The 21,191-nt window shown below is 41.0% G+C and overlaps 2 protein-coding genes across 2 annotated transcripts; one reads left to right on the top strand and one right to left on the bottom strand.

The window, feature by feature from the left end:
- Nucleotides 1-8,151: 8,151 nt before the first annotated feature.
- On the bottom strand, nt 8,152-9,800 carry mafbb (v-maf avian musculoaponeurotic fibrosarcoma oncogene homolog Bb). Its single transcript, XM_057846233.1, has one exon. The coding sequence runs from the start codon at nt 9,613-9,615 to the stop codon at nt 8,641-8,643; it is 975 nt and encodes a 324-aa protein (XP_057702216.1). The 5' UTR covers nt 9,616-9,800; the 3' UTR covers nt 8,152-8,640.
- A 5,059-nt stretch (nt 9,801-14,859) lies between these two features.
- si:dkeyp-97e7.9 (DEP domain-containing mTOR-interacting protein) lies at nt 14,860-20,222 on the top strand. Its single transcript, XM_057846507.1, has 9 exons — nt 14,860-14,955; nt 15,027-15,205; nt 15,316-15,439; nt 15,538-15,716; nt 15,817-16,029; nt 16,100-16,237; nt 16,319-16,389; nt 18,099-18,203; nt 18,315-20,222. The coding sequence occupies exons 1-9, from the start codon at nt 14,873-14,875 to the stop codon at nt 18,438-18,440; spliced, it is 1,218 nt and encodes a 405-aa protein (XP_057702490.1). The 5' UTR covers nt 14,860-14,872; the 3' UTR covers nt 18,441-20,222.
- The last annotated feature ends 969 nt before the right edge of the window (nt 20,223-21,191 follow it).

The following is a 21,191-nucleotide window of genomic DNA, read 5'->3' as shown; positions in this document are numbered from 1 at the left end:
ATGTACAAGGTGTTACATGGATTTGCGCCACCTCCTATGTTGGACTTTCTAAAAAAAAAAAGGGGCTCACAGAGGTCTCGGGACCAGGGCCTCCTCTAGAGGGGACTGTTAGGTTCCAATCAGAAAAACAGCCTTCGGTCAAAATTCTCTCTGTATAGGCCAGTAAAATCTGGAACAGTTTACCAATCGCCATCAGGCAATGTCCCACAATACGAACTTTCAAAACTCAGCTCAAGCAGTGGTTGAAAGCAAATCAGTCTTGCAATCACTGGCTTTTAAGTTTTTAGTAATGTATTGTATTGTGTTGTTTTATTGTAATCTTTTGTTATTTCTTTTCTTTTTGTATCTTTGTGTCACCTGTTTAGGGACTACAGCGTATTCTTGCTACAATCTGGCATATTTACATCTTTTTAGATGTTCATCAATGTGCACTGTCCCTAATAAATGAATAAATAAATAAATAAATAAATAAATGTAACATTATTAACAATAAATTCATATTATTTTAAAAATTGAGTTTTATTTTGGTTTCATATTGCACGCTATATAAAACGTAAGATTACTCACCATTTTGTAAGGGAATACGTCACTATTTGTAAGATTGCCAAAGGCCGTGGGTTGACAGTTATGGAATTATACCACTTTGTCCGTGTAGCAACATGACTTTCACAGCTACCTTTGGAAAATGGCGAGAAAATTTATGAGACATTACAGAAATGTTAACATGACACATTAGTGGGAGAGTGACACACCCTGTTTCAAGCAATCTTGTTAGAGTTCTTTAGAACATATGACATCACTAACATGTCGCTTTGTCCACCATGATAAGGTGATAACGTTGAACACAGATCAATAAATAGCTTGATTCATTTGTGCTAAAACACTCTCTTGGTTGAGTGTTCTATGACCCATCTTAAAAATAAAAAAAAAAATATTAAAAACATCCCGTCCAAAATTTCTTAGATGTCAGCGTGTTTTACTTTTCAGATACAATGCTGAACAGTACTGTGTTCATAGGGGGCAAGCCCTACTTTGTCCAGCTATATTGAACTCATCAGTTTGCACATACTTGTTCCTGAGCAGAAGCTGACCCTTAATCACCGAAGCTTTGCTTTACCGTTGCTTTACCGAAACTAAGAGACACAATTATCAGCCCTAAAGATAGGAAAGTGGGGGTGAGTAGTTGGCTAAGTTAACCTCTGTGGCTCATGTTTCTACTGTGCACTAATGGATGCTTGTCATTATTATGGACAGAAACAGGAGGGCGCCTGCCAGCTGCATGACCCCCATAAAACATGACAGGAAATCCTAACAGGGAAAGAAAGGGAAAAAGCTCGGCTTTCTTGGATAATCCCCCCTGCGTTGGCTGGCCTCATTTATCCTTTAAAGTTGCTGTGTCACGCTAATGAAACAGAAAAATGTGTCCATCGCAAACCGCCCCCCGAAAATCATTAAGTCCTTTATCGAAAGGTTTTCCAATGTTGTTGTCCTGATGGGAGGGTATCTGTGTAATTATTACATTACAGAAGTGCACCCTTTGCTCTCCGACCAAAGTATAGGGTTTGTAATGTGACAGGCCTTTGTCAAAGGTGCTTCAGTGGTGTTCAGTGAAACGTGACAAGCTGTTTATCAGCAGTCTGTCCAATCACATCCCCAGAAGTTCATGCATAAACAGGCTGAACAACACGTCTCTAGGGAGCATTATTGGAGCCAATAAGATAATCCCAGAAGCTTTATTGTAGTTGAAGAGCTACATATTAAACCACTCGCTAAAATCTAGCAGAGCGTGTCATGTGATAACATTAGTCATTACCGGTAGTACGTTTATAATTATGGAGGAATCAGTTAGGAAACCAATAGAAACAAAACATGAGAAAGAATGAAAGCAACAACAAAAACAATAAATAAAAGAAAATAATGCAATTTCCTAAACTTTGTTACACCCTCATTAGAGAAACTGCTAATGCACTGATTTTACGTTTGTTTGCGTGCAATGTCCATGGAGACGTGTGCAACGTCCATGAAGTGCGTGTGTGATCACGTCGTGATTCACAGTGTCACAACTGCCCAGAAACGAGTGGACATCCTGAACGGAAACCACAGCCATCCAAGCTGTGTTTTCCTGCGACATACAAGCTTAACGCTCTCACAAAGAGTCACTTGACTAGGTCCTCATATAGGAAGTGAAAGAGGAAGCCCCTTGTCCATCCTGTCCTCCGTCCGAATCACTGCTTTAGGCCTCACGTGAATCCTTGCTCTCAGACGACCATCAATTTTGGACTCACGCTGTTACAAAACAACCAAGAAGAAAAACTAACCTGGAAAAGGATTTCTTCTGATTTTCGTCAAGACTGACCAGTTGCTAAAGAAGATCAATTATCGTGAGCAAATAATTCACTCCTTGATCAGCAACGAAAAATCAAATATTACACAGATGATTAACTATTTCTTAATCCAGTGGTATCCAAACTATGGCCAGTGGGCCAATTGCGGCCCGCTGCCCCGTATTTATTGGCCCGCGGCAAATTATGACAATTGAATATGGCCTGAGCAAGAAGCTTAAATTCAGCCTACATTTTTTTTGCACTTATCAGCTTTAACACAAGATGGGGCAGGTCACTTGAACAGTACCTCTCCATTTATTCAGGATTCAAAATCTGACAACATGTTAAATGTTGATGTTCAATTTAGGAAACTGTATACAGTGGTACCTCTACATACGAAGTTAATTATTTCCAGGACCTTGTTTGGATGTCGAAATGGTTGTATGTCGAGCAGGATTTTCCCCATAAGAATACATTATAATTCCATTAATTTGATCCACAGTCCGAAAACCTACACTAAATCCTTAATAAATACTGCTCTTACTATTGCAAATAGCAATTCAAAATAGCAAAACAAATAACTTAAAAAAAAAAAAATCTGAATAATAATATAATAACAGTAATAATAATAATAATAATAATTAGTGCGGTCAAATTTAACGCGTTAACGGGCGGTAATTATTTTTTTAAATTAATCACGTTAAAATATTTGACACGTTTAACGCATGCGCGGAATGACCCGCTCATGCATTGCCTCAAACAGATTACAATGACGCCGTTTTTTGCACATTGAGAGCTAAGAGGCAGAGAAAGGCGAGCGGAAACAGGCGTTCATTGGACCGCGCCGTTTAGTAGCATAAGCTTCGGCAACTCCTTCACAACAAACATAAGTATCATTTAGTGAAAGCGCAGCAAGAATAATATTCCTATCTCTAAAAAAAAATGTAATAATGTTCACAAAAAGAAAAGCGCTTCAATCTGTATTAATGAGGCTCAGACTTTGGTCAAACAATTCTAAAATTTCGTTTAGCTGTCGTTTAGCTTGACAAATACACTGGATGGCAATATTTAGTCACAATATGCAAACTATCAGAGGTCTCGTACATTGTGAAGCAAGCCAGCACTCAAATGATCGTGAAGTAAAATGATAGACAAGTAAACAGGGAACTACGGCATCAGTCGAGGGACAAAACACACTCATTGGCTTGATTTCTAAGTCATTTAAAACTCGCCATTGACACCTTGTGGTGTATTTTAATCACTACCTTACGTAGTTAAAGACACTGTGGAAGAATGACAGGGAGCCCATGTGACGTCAGCGCTCAGCGACATTAACAATGGCGAGCTACTAGTTTATTTTTTGATTGAAATTTTTACAAATTTTATTACAACAAAAACATTGAGGGGTTTTAATTTCTATAACTAGTACTAACATTTATCTTTTAAGAACTACAAGTCTTTCAATCCGTATATATGTATGTCCGTGATAATGTTAATGTCATCTGGATTTATTGTTATAATAAACAAATGCAGTACTTATGTACATTATGCTGAATGTATATATTCGTCTTGTGTCGATTTTGATTGGGAGCGATTGATCGCTGCAAGCCCTCCCAGTCAAAACGGAATGGACGCTTATTGCCATCGATGGCGGCCAATGAGTTAATACTTCAGAATAAATACATTTTTAAAACCCAATCTTTTTTACCCAATTCCGATTCTCTGTTCAACAAATAAAGTGGAATGATTTTAAGTTGACAATTCGATCCTTTGATTTTTCTAAAAGCGGCCGTTGGAGAAAAAAGTTTGGACACCCCCGATCTAGTAAGTCATGGTGAACTCTAAGTATGTTCACCCAGTCAGGCATCCTCTTGAGGCTCAGGCCTCTGGTTGTGTTCATTGGTGTCCATGTGTGCCTGCATTCCTCTGACTCTCCCCACACAATGGTGACTCTCTACAGCATTCTTCTGTCTGTGTCCACTGTCTGAGACACAACCAAACACTGGCAAAGCTCACACTCTCTGGAAAACATCTATAAGTGTTATACATTGTGTCAAAGTGTATCGCTGTATTGGTCATGTTGATTCATGAAGACCACTGTGGTAGGGATTTTGAAATAATTGGAGACGTGATGATGCTTCCTCTTTAACCTGCTTCATCATCGGGTTCTTTTTTTGTGCAATCATTCCCTTTCTCCTTTCTGATGCCACAGACGTTCCGACACCTTTCCCTCCTGCTGACTCAGTAGCCTGCCTCAGGCGCTGTGGGCTTGGGGTCTTTGCGGTGGAATGGACGGGGGGTGGGGTAAAATGTGCAGCTCGCACATCAGCTACTCCAGCCTATAACATTCGAGGGAAAAGAGCTGGCTAATCGTTTCTACAAATGGCACCCTCCACATTGTCATACACCGTCACAAAGCCCCTCTCCCTGCCAACACGGGCACTGTATTATGCTGCTGATCCTTATACTGTAAACCTAAATGCAACGAGTGATCATGGTCAAAGATTTTAACGCATTAGAAAGCACCGCTTGAATGGCTGAAAAGCATTAGATCATCCCAAGACTGTAAATCAACACATATACTGAAATGTCTCGCTGGGTTATGTAATGCATATTGTACATGTGACAAAATATAAAAAGTTAATCATTAAGACTGAACGGCTTTTTATTGAAAGGTTATGATTATATATACAGTCATGTGAAAAAATTAGGACACCCCATTAAATATTCAGTTCTTTATAAAGAAATGCTCACATATCAATGTATGATCTTGTTTTTCTTTATCTCTGGAAAAGAAAGTGATTTAATTGCAGGTAAACAACAAAATTTAACATTGTTTTACTCATTAAACCAAATATATAAGCAAGAATGCATATTCTAACTGAGGAAAAACTTAGGACACCTTTCGGACACCCCTTTTTGTGGCCATCTACCAGTCTTTGACATTGGTCTGAAGAAAGCTTGCCCCACTCCTGAACACAAAATACTTTCAGCTGTGAGATGTTGAGGGGTTTCTTGCATGTACAGCCCGTTTTAAGTCTCCCCAAAGTATCTCAACGGGATGAAGATCTGGGCTTTGACTCGGCCATTCCAGGACTCTCCATTTCTTTTCGGCCAGTCCTTGGTGGATTTACTGGTATGTTTTGGGTCATTGCATGTTGCAGGGTCCAGCTTCGCTTCAACTTCAATTTTTTCACAGATGACCTTACATGTTCATCAAGCACCCTCTGATACATGATAGAATTTATACCAAACATGTCCTCTGTTCTGGTGTCCAAATAATTCGATTTTAGATTCATCTGTCCAAAGAACATTATTCCAGAAGCCCTGGTCTTTGTCTACATTCACTCTGGCAAACTTCAGTCTGTCTTTCATGTTCTTTTTTGAAAGCTAAGGTTTCCTCCTTGCACACCTCCCATGAAGGTTAAACTTGTGAAGTCTCTTTCTGATTGTCCAGGCGTGCACTTTCACATCAACAGTGCTGCTATAGGTCCCGTGATGACATTTTAGGGCTTTTGGAGACTTCTTTTAACATCTTGCGGTCTGCTCTTGGGGTGAACTTGCTTGGGCGGCCAGACCTGGGCATGTTGGCAGTAGTTTTGAATGTCCTCCACTTGTAGACTATTTTCCGGACAGTGGAATTGCTGATTTTATATTATTTTGGGGTCTTTTGAAATCCCTTACCAGACTCAGAAGCGTCGACAATCTTCTTTCTTAAGGCCTCTTACAGGTCCTTCAATCTTACCATGGTGTTTTCTCTCACTTCAACAGTCAGGGGCAGACCAAGCGAAATGGGAGGTTTAAATAAGGCATGCCTCCTTCAAAACACTGGGCAATGATGTTCTAATTATGTGCACCTGATGTGATACACCTGTGTGTGATTTTAGCCATTTTAAGTGGGATCGAATGAGGGGGTGTCCTAATTTATTTCTCAACAGAAATTGCATTTATTTAAAATGACATTTTACAGAAAGTTAGAACAAATCTGTTTTTCAGTTTTAATAGTTTAGTTCTATTACTTGAATCTCTGAAGATTGTTAAAAATGTATATTAAATATCCATATAACCAAATATGTTAGAAAACACACGGGCTTCCATTTGGTTTCCTATTTTTTACATGACTGTATATATATACACAGTGAGGAGCAGAAGTATTTCCACCCATTGTGATTTTGCAAGTTCACCCACTTAGAAAATAGGTATAGGTCTGAAATTACGGTACATAAGAATTACCCTTTCCTCACAGCAGTCATTTGACTAATGGACTTAAACCTCACAAAAAGCAGGTTAATACATATAATATTTTAAAAATTGAGTGGTTTAATTTAATGCCATATAGACTCACTCGCAACCTTAGGCACATCTGTACAACTTGGAAAAATTGCATAATGCTTTTATAATTATTAGAATGGTAAATTGTGTTACACTGTATAAGCACTGTTGACAGGCATATTGTCGAGAAAAACCCCTCGTGACGTATCAATACGGTCCTATCATTATGCAAATTTATTTTTCTTGTAAAACTGACATTTTTGACACAGCTCATTTGGTCTCAATTTATATTGTGCTGGAATTGCCATTTTGAAAGCGGTGACAGAATTTTACACCATACTATCTGCTGCATGATTCATGCGGGCCCAGAAGAGCAGGAAAGGCTCCAGGGCCAATGCCTGTTTTTCGAGGGAAAGTGCTTTTGCACCTGTGGTGAGTAGGGTAAGCAGAGGGCTATCAGGGGTCAAACATGAGAGAACCTGGTGTCCAGTAAAAAAAAGACGGTGCCATTAAGTGACCCACCTGCTTAGCTGAACTTTCACACAACAAGAGAAAACTGGCAAGCCTTCTGTGACAGTGGAAGGCTCACTGGAGCTAGGTAGAATGTCAGTTCTCAATGAGACCACTTATCACATTGGCCTTGGAAGCAGATTGGTCATCCAAATATTATTGCACTCCTGAACTGTGAAGGAAATGTGTTGAGGAAACAGGCTTGTGGATTACAAAGTGGCAAACAGTGCAGAAAAGAAGAAAAGGTATCAAGTGCAAACATTCCTCTTTAAGTGTCCAGAGGAGTGTGGACTGGAACCGGCTGCCGTGGATTGCCGCTTCGCTCTTCCTCTGTCACTGAATACAGATGTGATTTGTTTGTCTGAGGAAGGGAGATGAGGGGAAGCCTGATTTCCACTGTGTTTTATCTGTGCCCCACAGCCCCTGCCAGCCAGCCTCCTGTGCTTTCACATGTCAGGATCCCGCAGGAAGCAACGTTCCTTAACTGTTAAAGGTCATGGAAGGAGAGAAAGAACTTGTCGTTTAATTTGCCACCATTTTTTCATGGATTTTTTTTTTAATAGCCATCAAAAATGAAAAATCATTTTCACTCATTTGATTGAGGAAAAATAACTATATATCACAAACAATAAAATTGTTATAATGTTACACTTAATGTAATTGTTCTGCCTTTTTTTTTTTTTTTTTTAAACAAACCATATGTACTGTTCATAACAACCCCGATTGCCAAATAGTGTTGTAGCAAGTCTGACAATTGATCAAACAACGATTTAAGTGTAATATTGTCAATTTTATACATTTTAATTTGATCAGATAATGAATAAGAACAAAATAATAATGTCATACTATAAAACTATACTACAGTGGGGGCTGAATAAGTTTGAACTAACTAACCTGCCGATATTTTAGATGCATCCTCAAGTGTGCATTTAAAGTTTACTGTGTGGATATGTGAATTATTAAAATCTTCTGAAATTAGCTTCTCCATATGAACAGAATGTACCAAGATAAGACAATTTACTCCACAAAGAGATGAGGCATGATATAAAAAGTCACAAGTTTTATTGATCCATAGTATGTGGAAAAACAACAATTTGCATAACTGTGTTTTCTTTTTAAAAAATACAAGCAAGTAAAGAAGACATCTGTCCAGCAGAATCAGCTGAGTAAAAATAATGCTGCAGAGAAAACTAGCATCATTGTCTTCAATATGTATTTTAAGAAAGAGGAACTCACAAGTGATAATAAAAATGCAATGCAAAAATCAGGTGGAAAACGAACAAAAAGGAAACTGCAAGGGATGATTTCAAGTAGGTAATTTCACACAAAATGCAGATATGTCTCTATAAACTGCTCACACATGTCCTGCATGCATGCTACATTGGGCGTCTTCATTCATCACTTGTTGAATCGCTTTACAAACATTTGGTATATTTGAGTCTTACATGATGAAATAAACGAACAGGAGGTGATTGTTGAAAAACGAAGTTGACTGCTGGTTATTGAAAAGTAGCTACAGTACAATCAACACAACTCACATAATATACTCGGGCGAGGATGGATTGTCACTAGTTGACCCGGTTTCGTGGTAACAGTTTGCACCGGACAGTTTCTCGCACTTAAGTTTGTACGCATCCCTCTCCCGGACGAGCCTGTTCAGTTCATGTTTGAGCTGCTCGACCTGGGACACCAAGCTGGTCTTCTCGTGCTCCAAAATGTGTTTCTGCTGGACGCGCTTGTAGCGACACGATTGTGCGTAGCCTCGGTTTTTCAGGGTCCGCCGCTTCTGCTTCAGACGCATGACTTCGTCCTTGCCGAGTCCACGCAGGAGCCGATTGAGCTCCCTGACCGACATGGACACCAGCTGGTCGTCTGAGAAGTGCAATTCGGCGTTGCTTCGCCTGTGCTGCCCCTGAAGGTGGGGGTGGTTACGGTGCGCTCCGCTGACTTCGTCTGGGGACTGAGGGGATGCGCTGCTCATGTCATTCTTGAGATATGGATCTTGGCAGTGGCTACCGGGGAGCATATCTGGCGGGGCCGAGAGCTCAGAGTAGTGATGCGCAGTCTCGCCGAGCTGGTTATAGCCTTCGTACTCAACCGGGAAAGGTGGTTGCTGGTGGCCGTGAGCCGCTGGAGGATGTCCCTGCTGCGTCGTGGCCCCGATGAGGGCCTCGACTGCGTCCTCGGGGGTCAGCCCAAAAGATTGAGGGTACATTTGCGGATGAGGGTAACCCCCGTTGTTTGCAATCCAAAACGAGTCATCGGGGTTATTTCGCAACTCGTTCGGAGGGAGGTTTGGCGACGAGGGCATCGAGTTGCCAGGTGTGCTCCCAGGGGTGGACGACACAGAGTCCGGTCTGTGGAGCTGGGTGCACGGCCCGATGAGGGAGCGTTCTATCGCCTGCATCGCCTCCTTTTTCACGCCGAACTTCATTAAGTCGAAATCGCTGACGAAACTCATTGGGGGTTTATGCAGTCCCAAATGCGAGTGCGCCTCGGTGCTCATCATCACCTTTGGATCGTCTCCTGCAAGAGCTCCGGAATGTCCACAACTTGTTCAGCAGTCGATCAATTCGTACTCACACGTCCCAAAAACCTTCATAAAAATTCAATGTCCACCCAGAAGTGAAAAAAGCGTGTCCAACAACATCCAGTCGAAAGTAACTGTCATGCATGAAGACTTGACGCACTCGTCTAAAAACTGTGCAAAGAGGGGGCACATTTAGTTCATAAAGCTGCACAGGATCCGTGTCACCGCCCTCCAGACGACACCTCCACGCTGCTCACCAATCACAGCGCATGGGAAGATATTTGCATATAGGAGAGCTGCTCGTGACCATCACTTGACCGACACGCATAGGCCTATACGTCATGCGCACACGTTTTCTCCCTGCATCTAGTTAGAAACTTGTCTGACTTGCACCAACTTAATGCATTTTACTAGTTAATACATATGCATTAATACGTTCAATTCATTTAAACTCTTTCAGTACCGTTGACGTCACGTCCAATCCATTTCGACTGCGAAGGTTTGCAGTTGTACGCATGAGTACAGAAGTATCAAATCAAAATGGATTGGACGCCTAGCGCCGTCAATGGCAGCCAAAGAGTTAAAAGAGAACTAGAAAACTGCATAAATCAGTCAGGCTTTCTTAAAAAACAAAACAACAATCAATCAGTAAACCAAGACTGGCCTTGTTGCGCTTACTCAACAACAAAAAATGTTTATGTAACACAATTCAACCGCCACCATGACTGGCGTTCATCTGAAGCGCCTCTAGTCAATACTGACATCTCATGGCCATTTGATTAACCACAGGGGTCCAGAAATGAGTATAAAAAAAAAGAAAAGAAAACAAACAAACAAAAAAAACAGGGATCTCTCGTTTTTCGCGGTTAATGGGGACCAGAACCCACGCGATGAGTGAAAAACCATGAGGTAGCGCCCCCTTTGGGTTCAATGTATTTTTTCAGATTGAGCATTGGAAAGAGATAAATACAGGGTGATTAAAAAAGAATGTGCCAAAACCATTACGGTATATATATATTTATATACAGTGCCTTGCAAAAGTATTCGGCCCCCTTGAATCTTGCAACCTTTCGCCACATTTCAGGCTTCAAACATAAAGATACAAAATTTAAATTTTTTGTCAAGAATCAACAACAAGTGGGACACAATCGTGAAGTGGAACAAAATTTATTGGATAATTTAAACTTTTTTAACAAATAAAAAACTGAAAAGTGGGGCGTGCAATATTATTCGGCCCCCTTGCGTTAATACTTTGTAGCGCCACCTTTTGCTCCAATTACAGCTGCAAGTCGCTTGGGGTATGTTTCTATCAGTTTTGCACATCGAGAGACTGACATTCTTGCCCATTCTTCCTTGCAAAACAGCTCGAGCTCAGTGAGGTTGGATGGAGAGTGTTTGTGAATAGCAGTCTTCAGCTCTTTCCACAGATTCTCGATTGGATTCAGGTCTGGACTTTGACTTGGCCATTCTAACACCTGGATACGTTTATTTTTGAACCATTCCATTGTAGATTTGGCTTTATGTTTTGGATCATTGTCCTGTTGGAAGATAAATCTCCGTCCCAGTCTCAGGTCTTGTGCAGATACAAACAGGTTTTCTTCCAGAATGTTCCTGTATTTGGCTGCATCCATCTTCCCGTCAATTTTAACCATCTTCCCTGTCCCTGCTGAAGAAAAGCAGGCCCAAACCATGATACTGCCACCACCATGTTTGACAGTGGGGATGGTGTGTTCAGGGTGATGAGCTGTGTTGCTTTTACGCCAAACATATCGTTTTGCATTGTGGCCAAAAAGTTCAATTTTGGTTTCATCTGACCAGAGCACCTTCTTCCACATGTTTGGTGTGTCTCCCAGGTGGCTTGTGGCAAACTTTAAACGAGACCTTTTATGGATATCTTTGAGGAATGGCTTTCTTCTTGCCACTCTTCCATAAAGGCCAGATTTATGCAGTGTACGACTGATTGTTGTCCTAAGGACAGACTCTCCCACCTCAGCTGTAGATCTCTGCAGTTCATCCAGAGTGATCATGGGCCTCTTGGCTGCATCTCTGATCAGTTTTCTCCTTGTTTGAGAAGAAAGTTTGGAAGGACGGCCGGGTCTTGGTAGATTTGCAGTGGTCTGATGCTCCTTCCATTTCAATATGATGGCTTGCACAGTGCTCCTTGAGATGTTTAAAGCTTGGGAAATCTTTTCAGAACCCTGAGACTATCACAGAGCAGGTGGATTTATACGGAGACTTGATTACACACAGGTGGATTCTATTTATCATCATCGGTCATTTAGGACAACATTGGATCATTCAGAGATCCTCACTGAACTTCTGGAGTGAGTTTGCTGCACTGAAAGTAAAGGGGCCGAACAATATTGCACGCCCCACTTTTCAGTTTTTTATTTGTTAAAAAATTTAAATTATCCAATAAATGTTGTTCCACTTCACGATTGTGTCCCACTTGTTGTTGATTCTTGACTAAAAAATTAAATTTCATATCTTTATGTTTGAAGCCTGAAATGTGGCAAAAGGTTGCAAGATTCAAGGGGGCCGAATACTTTTGCAAGGCACTGTATATATATAAACAATAACTAGCTGGATACAAGTATTGTATATAACTTTAAGTTTTAATTTCATGCTTTACAAGTGCAACAACATCAAGTCAATATAACTTTTAATTTATTAAAATTACTTACTAGTTAAAAAGACTTGTTATTTTAATTCTTTTGAAATGATCAATTAAATTAATTAATCATTAATTAATAGTTCAGTCTGTTGTTTGGCATGTTTTTTTTACCCACTTTCTCCCAAAGTATAATAATAATAATAATAATAATAATAATAATATATATATATATGTTTAAGCACTTCAAATGTAATAATTATGATAAGTTTTAAACATGTTACTGTCCCACCTAGTTATTTTTAAACAAAAATAAAGTTGAAAAATGATGCATGTCTTTATTAAATGCTTCATTGAGTGAGTACATTCAAATCTGCTCAAGCTGCTCCCTTACACACAATGAGTTGCCACAGCAACTGTTTAACAAGTTAAACAATGATTGACGCATGCGGCACTTTGAAGGCTTCCAAGCGTCTCTGGCAAGATCAAACCTTAAAGTCTGTCAATCATTGTTAGCTTTAATAAGAAACTCCAGTGCACTGCCTGACCAAGAAAAGAGGCAGGAGGAATAGTGGAGAGACTACGTGATCGGATCGGGATAGCTCTATAAAATAAAATGAATAAACAATTAAATGCAGTATTATTTTCCTTTTTTAAAAAAAAAACCTGCGATGGACTGAGGGCGTGAAGTACCTAAGGATCACTGTACTGTATTGGAAGACTTTCCCTATGCAGAGATGTTCTGTATAAAACCACACAAAATTGAACAAATTCTTAAACTAGTTACGGGCCTCTATATGGCGTGGCTCCCGGGGTGTGGCCTCCCCTCTGCCTCGGCTGCCGGCCGCGGGAGTGGGTTGGGGGGTCGGGTCTCCGATCTTGCATCGCCCCGTGGCAGTCCCTGGGCGTTCTCCTGCCTCCGCCTTCCCCTCTCTTCTCTGGCTGGGCATCCGCCCTGCGCTCCGTCGCGGGTCGCTGGCTGGGCGCCTGTGTATCAGCGGGGTGTCGCCTGCACCGGCGGGGGACCCTGCCTTGCCTGGGGCTTGGTGGGCCGCTGGGGGTCCCGTGGCGTGCCGTGCCGGTTGGGGGGCTGTGGCTGTGGCTCGTGGCCCGGGTGGACGGGCGGGGGGTGGGTGTAGGCGTGGGGTTGGTGATGCGTCCCCTCCTGCCATCCCTGAAGGCCGGTTGATGGGCGCGCGGGTGGCCCGAGGGACCACCCTGGGTCCCGGGGGGGGGACGGTGGCTCCTTTGCTGGGCGGAGGGAGGAGGGATGGGCTGCCCCGGGCTGGCTGGGTGGGGGCCGTGGCCCTGGGTTGGCGCCCGCGCGGTCTCTCCGCCCGTCTGCGTGGCTGTCGCGCGCCCGGTGGGGCTTGCGTGCTGCTGGATGTGGTAGGGCATGCTCGGGTTGGGGGTTCCGGTGCCGGGATTGGCGATGCGGCGGCGTAGGGTTGGTTGCCAACGGGCTTACACTCATAAGAGATTCACACGATTACTGGGTTCTAGATCACAGAACTGATTTGTGTACACTCTACCCCTTTCAATCACTTAGCTTATAGTGTTATAGACACCCCCACCCCCATTCTCCTCTTTCACTGGCCAATTGGCCCCCACATGGTGTAAACTGGAAATACATCTCGCTGACAATAGCACCAGCATATTAGTAACTAGTTTAGATGTTCAATGTATTTCTTGTTGTTGTTTGTGTATGTGTTTCTTTTCTTTCTTCTCTTGTATTTCTTTTCTTCTGTCCCCCCATAATCCCTTCCTGTTCGCTGCTTTGTCATAATAAAAAGGTATTTTGAATGATCACAATGGGAGTATGTCAGACTCTCCATGTGAAACATTAAAACTGTTCAGAATCCGGGCACTTAGACTTCCATTCTCTGTGTCAAACAGCTGAACAGGACAGGTTTTTAAAAAAAAAAAAAAAAAAAAAAAAAAGTTAAGGGCCTTTTTAATATTTTATTTAAAAAGAAAAAACACCACCAACCCCCAAGAAATAATAATAATAATAGCATCACAGAAAACTTGGTCAAAAAGTGAAACTTACCTATAGTTTCAAACTGATTAAACATGCCTTTTTTCACAATTTTAATGCATATACTTTAGTAAAAACAAGCCGGAAATATTTATCCAAAAAAAATGGAAAATTTGGGGCCAACAGACTGGTCAGGTTTCAAGTCCTGATGTCAAATTAAATAAATAAATAACACAGACAATATTGCAGGGATGCTAGTCTGCTTACTGACTATAACGTCAAGGTGCCCTTGAGCAACAGCTAAGAAGCTGCAATACTGTTTTCAGGCCCCATATATACATAATCCTTCTCCTTTCATGCCTACATGTGAGTGATCTGGTTGGAGTGCAACATTAAATACACAGCAAAGTGTAGATTGCATTTCCCATTGAGTGATTAAAATCAGAGTGGTATAAAAATAAAAACGCAATTTCTGGTGGAAAAAAGCTGCTACAGTCTGATTTATTGACCGTCATTACTTCTCTTCATCTGTGTATACATAACATCTTTCCCACATTATTTTTGGTCCGAGTGTATGATATGTAAACACTAAAGGGCCACAAGCGCCGATCAGCGTTACTTTTTCTCTTTAGCCATTAGATTAACACATGGAGCGAACAGGTAGCGTCAAGAGAAAAGCCATGGCTCGGCAACACAAGGCTGAAGTCATGATTGCAGGAGAACAACTGAGGTATGATTTAAAATGTGGTCACGTTGCAAAGTCACATCAAAGTCAGGTGGGTGAGCAAAACTTCCTTGAAGGTTGCGGCTTCACGATGGAAAACTGATCAAGGACAGACGGTACCACCTACGGACATATCCTAACTGCTTTGAAGCGGAGGAGCTGATAGCCTGGCTCGTGAACCATAAGGAGGCTCCAGATCGGACAACAGCTGTGCGTCTGATGCAGCACCTCATGGATCAGGACATTGTTCATCACGGTAAGAGAAAGCACCAAGACAAGCCTCATCTAAGAGAGTGTAACGCTAACATGATTTATTTCAGGATACGACAATCAAGCTTTCCTTTTTTGTTGTTGTTTTTGAGGTAGTTTGCGATAAGTGGTCCGAATTCAAGGATGCCAAATTGCTCTATCGTTTCCGCAAAGATGATGGCACATTTCCCTTCAACACAGAAGTGAAAATATTCATGAGAGGACAACGATTGTATGAGCAGTAAGCGCGCATTGTGAATAAAAGTCCAACCAGGTCTGAAACGATACAGATAGGCTTATTTCTAACACAGAACACAATTTGTGTTCTTATTTTGGTAGTCTCATTGCAGACAAGCACTCAATTCTGCAGCTAAGAGAGGAGCAGGGTGTTTCGTATCAGCGCTCTTTTCCTGGCTGCCAGCTGATTGATTGGCTCCTTCAAATCGGAGAGGCGGTAAGCCGGTCCCAGGGTCTGGAGTTGTGCCGTGCTTTACAAGGCCAAGGCATCATTCAGCATGGTGAAAGAACAGCAACCATCCGAGTTGGTGGACAATCAATGACAAAAAAAACTAAACAACAGTTCTTGCATGTTTTTTCCCCCTTTCTTTCAATCATTAGTAGCCAAAAAACACGATTTCTTTGATAGTGGACTACTCTATCAGTTCTGCATCAATTTTCGCCGCAGACGACGCTTGTCTGAACTGCTTTGTGAAAGCAAGCAAGACGGTTATGTAGGCACAGTGGTGTCCACACAAGAGGACAGCCACCCTGATAGTCCATTTTTTCTGCACAAAGGTTCACCACAGGAGGCTGCCAATGGCTTCCAGTCAGGTAAGAGAAATGCAAGTTTTCTGTTCTAGAATATTCCTCTTAAAGTAATTCACCCATAATTTAATGATAGTCGGAGCCAGTAAAGACCAGAAGCAGGTGACCAGTGGCTGCCGAGGCAGTTTGAATTCCCTGCAGCTTGATGCTGCAGGATTTCCCCCGATTGTTCAGCTGTCTTCAACCCCAGTCATAAGATGTAACCCTAAATCAGGCAAGTATACAATTAAAGTGCTGTACTGTATAATTCTTTTGGCAAAGATAGGAAATATATGATTAACTGTTGGTCTTGCAGTTCTAAAAAGACATTTTACATGTGAGGAGTTGCTGGCACCAGGAGCACATTTTTCCAAAAGAGTGTTGACGGTGAGTTGCTAGAGGCATTAGTAAAATATGTTTTTTTCTTTTAGTCTTTCTTTATTGTGGCTTGCCTATTCTCTCTTGAGGGTCTACGCTGCCAAAGTCAACTGGGATAGACTACAGCTCAACCTTGACACTAAACTGCATAAATGGGGGCAATCGGAAGGGATATAATGTCATTTTTTAAAGATTAGCCACGGCATATCACAAGCGATTGTGTTATTTATGAAGACTTTTACAGAGGACATATTGCAATGGTGTCATCGTTCTGTTTCTTTTACATTGTAATCATTTTGTCAGAAAAAGGCAAGGAAAATTTTGAAAATTTCAGATATTCTATAGACAAGTTTCCTGAGCAAAACATGGGCGCCGCCATTTTTGACATTTTCTGCTACGGACTTCTGATTTATACAGAACAACATGAAGTGCGGTTGAAGTCAGCAGTGTGTAGACAAATTTAAATCTGCAAAATCAAACCAGAGGAACCCATGGAATCTCCAAAAATGGATTCAGCACGACGTAGATGAGGCTCCGTGGCTTTCTGTGTTGTGCGTTTGTTCTTATCACTTCGTTGATCGTTCGTGGACAAAATTCTAACAATCTGTTGAGCCTGTTTTAACATTAAGCGTAGACTGATACGCCGGCCATTTGGGTGACCAAAATGAGGCAAAATTACAAATAATATTACAGTTGCCGAATGCAGAAGGGCTGACACAAAATTTGTTGTTACAAAGAAATACTACAAGGTATTGTTCATCTGGTTAGATTATAGTTGTGTGATGAGCTCATCACACATGTACATACAAACACAAACAGTATGTCATTCTTTTTTATTGCAGATATTGATCGCAATAAAACTTTTGGATAACATGATTCCACTTGTTGTTTTATTTTGGTGCATGTGCAAAACAGGTCAATAAATCCCAATTTTTAAAAACTATTAGAAAAATATTAACCAAGGTGGAGCATAAGTCGAGGCTTCCATCGTCAAGGTAGTATACACGTAGTCTCGATATATGTCCATCAACGTACAGTAAGTGTTGTTATGAGGCACATCAAGTTGTCTTCCCTTGCCTAACCGCGTTTTCCACCTGTAATCAAACGAACAAAAAACTTGTAACACTTGCATTTATGCGTTTACATAATTGTGCCATCCTACACGTACTGATTTGCAGCAGCCTAACAGCAGTTAGCATGTGTTGCAGCCACAGCAGTACAGTAGTTGTTGTAAATAATATTAAACATGAATGCATAATCATAAATACAATCATCATCGTAACAACAATATTAAAGACAACCAGTCGTTTCATGTGCAAGATTTTAGCTTTAGTATTTTTGGAGCACTGGACACATGAAAATGCAGGGATAAAAAGAACATACCTTCCATAACACTGCTGCAACATAGCTACATAAACGCCCGGTCTTCGTGGTGGCACGGGCTTGGTTCCACATCTGCCTTCATGACCATGTTGTCCTTCCATGTTCTGATGATGACAGATGGATGCGTTATTCCCAAATAGTCTTTTTTGAAGGATTTTGATGAGTGATGCCACTCCAGCTCCACTGTTGTTTTGGTTAGAGAAAGTGAAAAATGGAAGTCGCGAGCAGAAATGCGGAAGTAAAGCGGAAGTACCTTGGAAACTTGTCTATAGAAGAGTATAACACTATTTATCAAACCCCCCCCCAACTAAAAAATTCTCTCATCGTGATCCTAGGTGATAGGTGATGCATTGGGCTGGGGCTTTGTCCTTAGAGGTGTGGCCCCTTGTTACGTGCAAGCTGTTGATCCCGGAAGCCCTGCAGCAGCTGCCGGAGTAAAGGTCATAAAAGTGAAGCACATGACATTAAAATACAATCAAAACAAGAACATATAAACGCGATCAAAAAAATAACAAGTGTCCCATTGAAAATATGCCTTTATTTTTTTTTAGGTGCGACAATTGTTATGTCAGGTGAATGGACAGTGTGTACTCTACCTGGACTACAGGACAGTGACCACACTGGTGATGACAGGACCTCGCATTGTTGTCTTGGAAGTGATGGAATCACTGGATTAACAAAATATATATTTCAGAATAGAGTATCTATGAACAGGCTTTTTCTCTGAGCAAGTTAAAATGACGTGATTATATTCACCACACTTTAGGTGCACCATATATTTTGATTCAATAGCAATGTGACAAACTTTACAAAGGCAGTGATATTAATTTGTGGTGGTTGTTGACATTTTTAAGTCGTGTAATATTGCACTGTGTCATACAAGGAGGTTTAACATCTAATGTTTTGTATTTTTCAAGCTGGAGTACGTCTTACTCACTAATCAGCGAAAGTCAAAACTTCAGTAAATATTTGTATGAAAAACACTTCAAGGCCAAAAATATGAAACGCAGTAAATGCGGTGGTGAACGTGAATTCTTGTACTGCGTGAAAATATTTTCTCACACCATCTGTAGCCTCAAAATGTTCAGGGCTGAGGAGTAACAAGTTATGAGGCTCAAAACTCATCTAATTACAATATTTACAGTGCCTTGCAAAAGTATTCAGCCCCCTTGAATCTTGCAACCTTTCGCCACATCTCAGGCTTCAAACATAAAGATATGAAATTTATTTTTTTTGTCAAGTATCAACAACAAGTGGGACACAATCGTGAAGTGGAACAACATTTATTGGATAATTTAAACTTTTTTAACAAATAAAAAACTGAAAAGTGGGGCGTGCAATATTATTCGGCCCCTTTACTTTCAGTGCAGCAAACTCACTCCAGAAGTTCAGTGAGGATCTCTGAATGATCCAATGTTGTCCTAAATGACCGATGATGATAAATAAAATCCACCTGTGTGTAATCAAGTCTCCATATAAATGCACCTGCTCTGTGATAGTCTCAGGGTTCTGTTTAAAGTGCAGAGAGCATTATGAAAACCAAGGAACACACCAGGCAGGTCCGAGATACTGTTGTGGAGAAGTTTAAAGCCGGATTTGGATACAAAAAGATTTCCCAAGCTTTAAACATCTCAAGGAGCACTGTGCAAGCCATCATATTGAAATGGAAGGAGCATCAGACCACTGCAAATCTACCAAGACCCGGCCGTCCTTCCAAACTTTCTTCTCAAACAAGGAGAAAACTGATCAGAGATGCAGCCAAGAGGCCCATGATCACTCTGGATGAACTGCAGAGATCTACAGCTGAGGTGGGAGAGTCTGTCCATAGGACAACAATCAGTCGTACACTGCACAAATCTGGCCTTTATGGAAGAGTGGCAAGAATAAAGCCATTTCTCAAGGATATCCATAAAAAGTCTCGTTTAAAGTTTGCCACAAGCCACCTGGGAGACACACCAAACATGTGGAAGAAGGTGCTCTGGTCAGATGAAACCAAAATTGAACTTTTTGGCCACAATTGACGGGAAGATGGATGCAGCCAAATACAGGAACATTCTGGAAGAAAACCTGTTGGCATCTGCACAAGACCTGAGACTGGGACGGAGATTTATCTTCCAACAGGACAATGATCCAAAACATAAAGCCAAATCTACAATGGAATGGTTCAAAAATAAACGTATCCAGGTGTTAGAATGGCCAAGTCAAAGTCCAGACCTGAATCCAATCGAGAATCTGTGGAAAGAGCTGAAGACTGCTGTTCACAAACACTCTCCATCCAACCTCACTGAGCTCGAGCTGTTTTGCAAGGAAGAATGGGCAAGAATGTCAGTCTCTCGATGTGCAAAACTGATAGAAACATACCCCAAGCGACTTGCAGCTGTAATTGGAGCAAAAGGTGGCGCTACAAAGTTTTAACGCAAGGGGGCCGAATAATATTGCACGCCCCACTTTTCAGTTTTTTATTTGTTAAAAAAGTTTAAATTATCCAATAAATTTTGTTCCACTTGACGATTGTGTCCCACTTGTTGTTGATTCTTGACAAAAAATTAAAATTTTATGTCTTTATGTTTGAAGCCTGAAATGTGGCGAAAGGTTGCAAGGTTCAAGGGGGCCGAATACTTTTGCAAGGCACTGTAACAATTTAGTCTAACTACAGAAAATATGTAATTAATTTGTATTCACTTTTGGAATTTTAACAATTGTTATTTTACTTCTTAATGTCTTCTTTTCATAAAAAAATAAAAAAATAAAATAAAAAAAAGCTTATCAAATTTACTCCGATTTTTCTGCCTTGTGGACCTCACACACTGTGATTGGTTGCCTCTGGTCATGTGCCATTATGCCGCTCTTCTCAGTTGAAATTGTTATTGAGACAGCAGTCAAACAATGTCATTTGTGATGCAAGAATAGCGTTATGAATTCAAAGTTGCTTTCAAGCATGACATAATTTTTCACAAAATGACATCCAAGCGCCACCATGTGGTGTAAAGTAATAGTTTTGAATTTGAAATCAAGTTTCAAGGGTGACAAAAGTCACAACTGAATATGTCAAAGCAAATAAAGGTTGGAACCAGAGGTGGGTCGTAATACGTTACATTTACTCCGTCACATTTACCTAAGTAATAAAAATGTACTTATAAGAGTAGTTTTACTACGCCATACGTTTTACTTTTACTTTATTTGTGCCAAAGACGCCAAAAGTGGCACTACCAGTTTCACCAATGAAAGACATCGCAACAATAATCACAAGACTCCATAATACCAAACAGATTCAAGCTTCTATGATTACGACGGCTTGTTCAATCACGTGGTGTCTTTAAAGCATCGTAAAAATTTAATCATTTGACATCAACCGCTGCCGTCAACATGACTCGAAAACACAAATTTTAACCTGTCTCCCAGTTTTTATGTGGCACTGATTGACTGGT

This window comes from Corythoichthys intestinalis, chromosome 9 (genome assembly GCF_030265065.1).
Source record: "Corythoichthys intestinalis isolate RoL2023-P3 chromosome 9, ASM3026506v1, whole genome shotgun sequence".
In the NCBI taxonomy this organism is placed as follows: Eukaryota; Metazoa; Chordata; class Actinopteri; order Syngnathiformes; family Syngnathidae; genus Corythoichthys; species Corythoichthys intestinalis.
The sequence above is the reverse complement of the archived record's forward strand: the minus strand, read 5'-3'. Positions and strand labels throughout refer to the sequence as shown.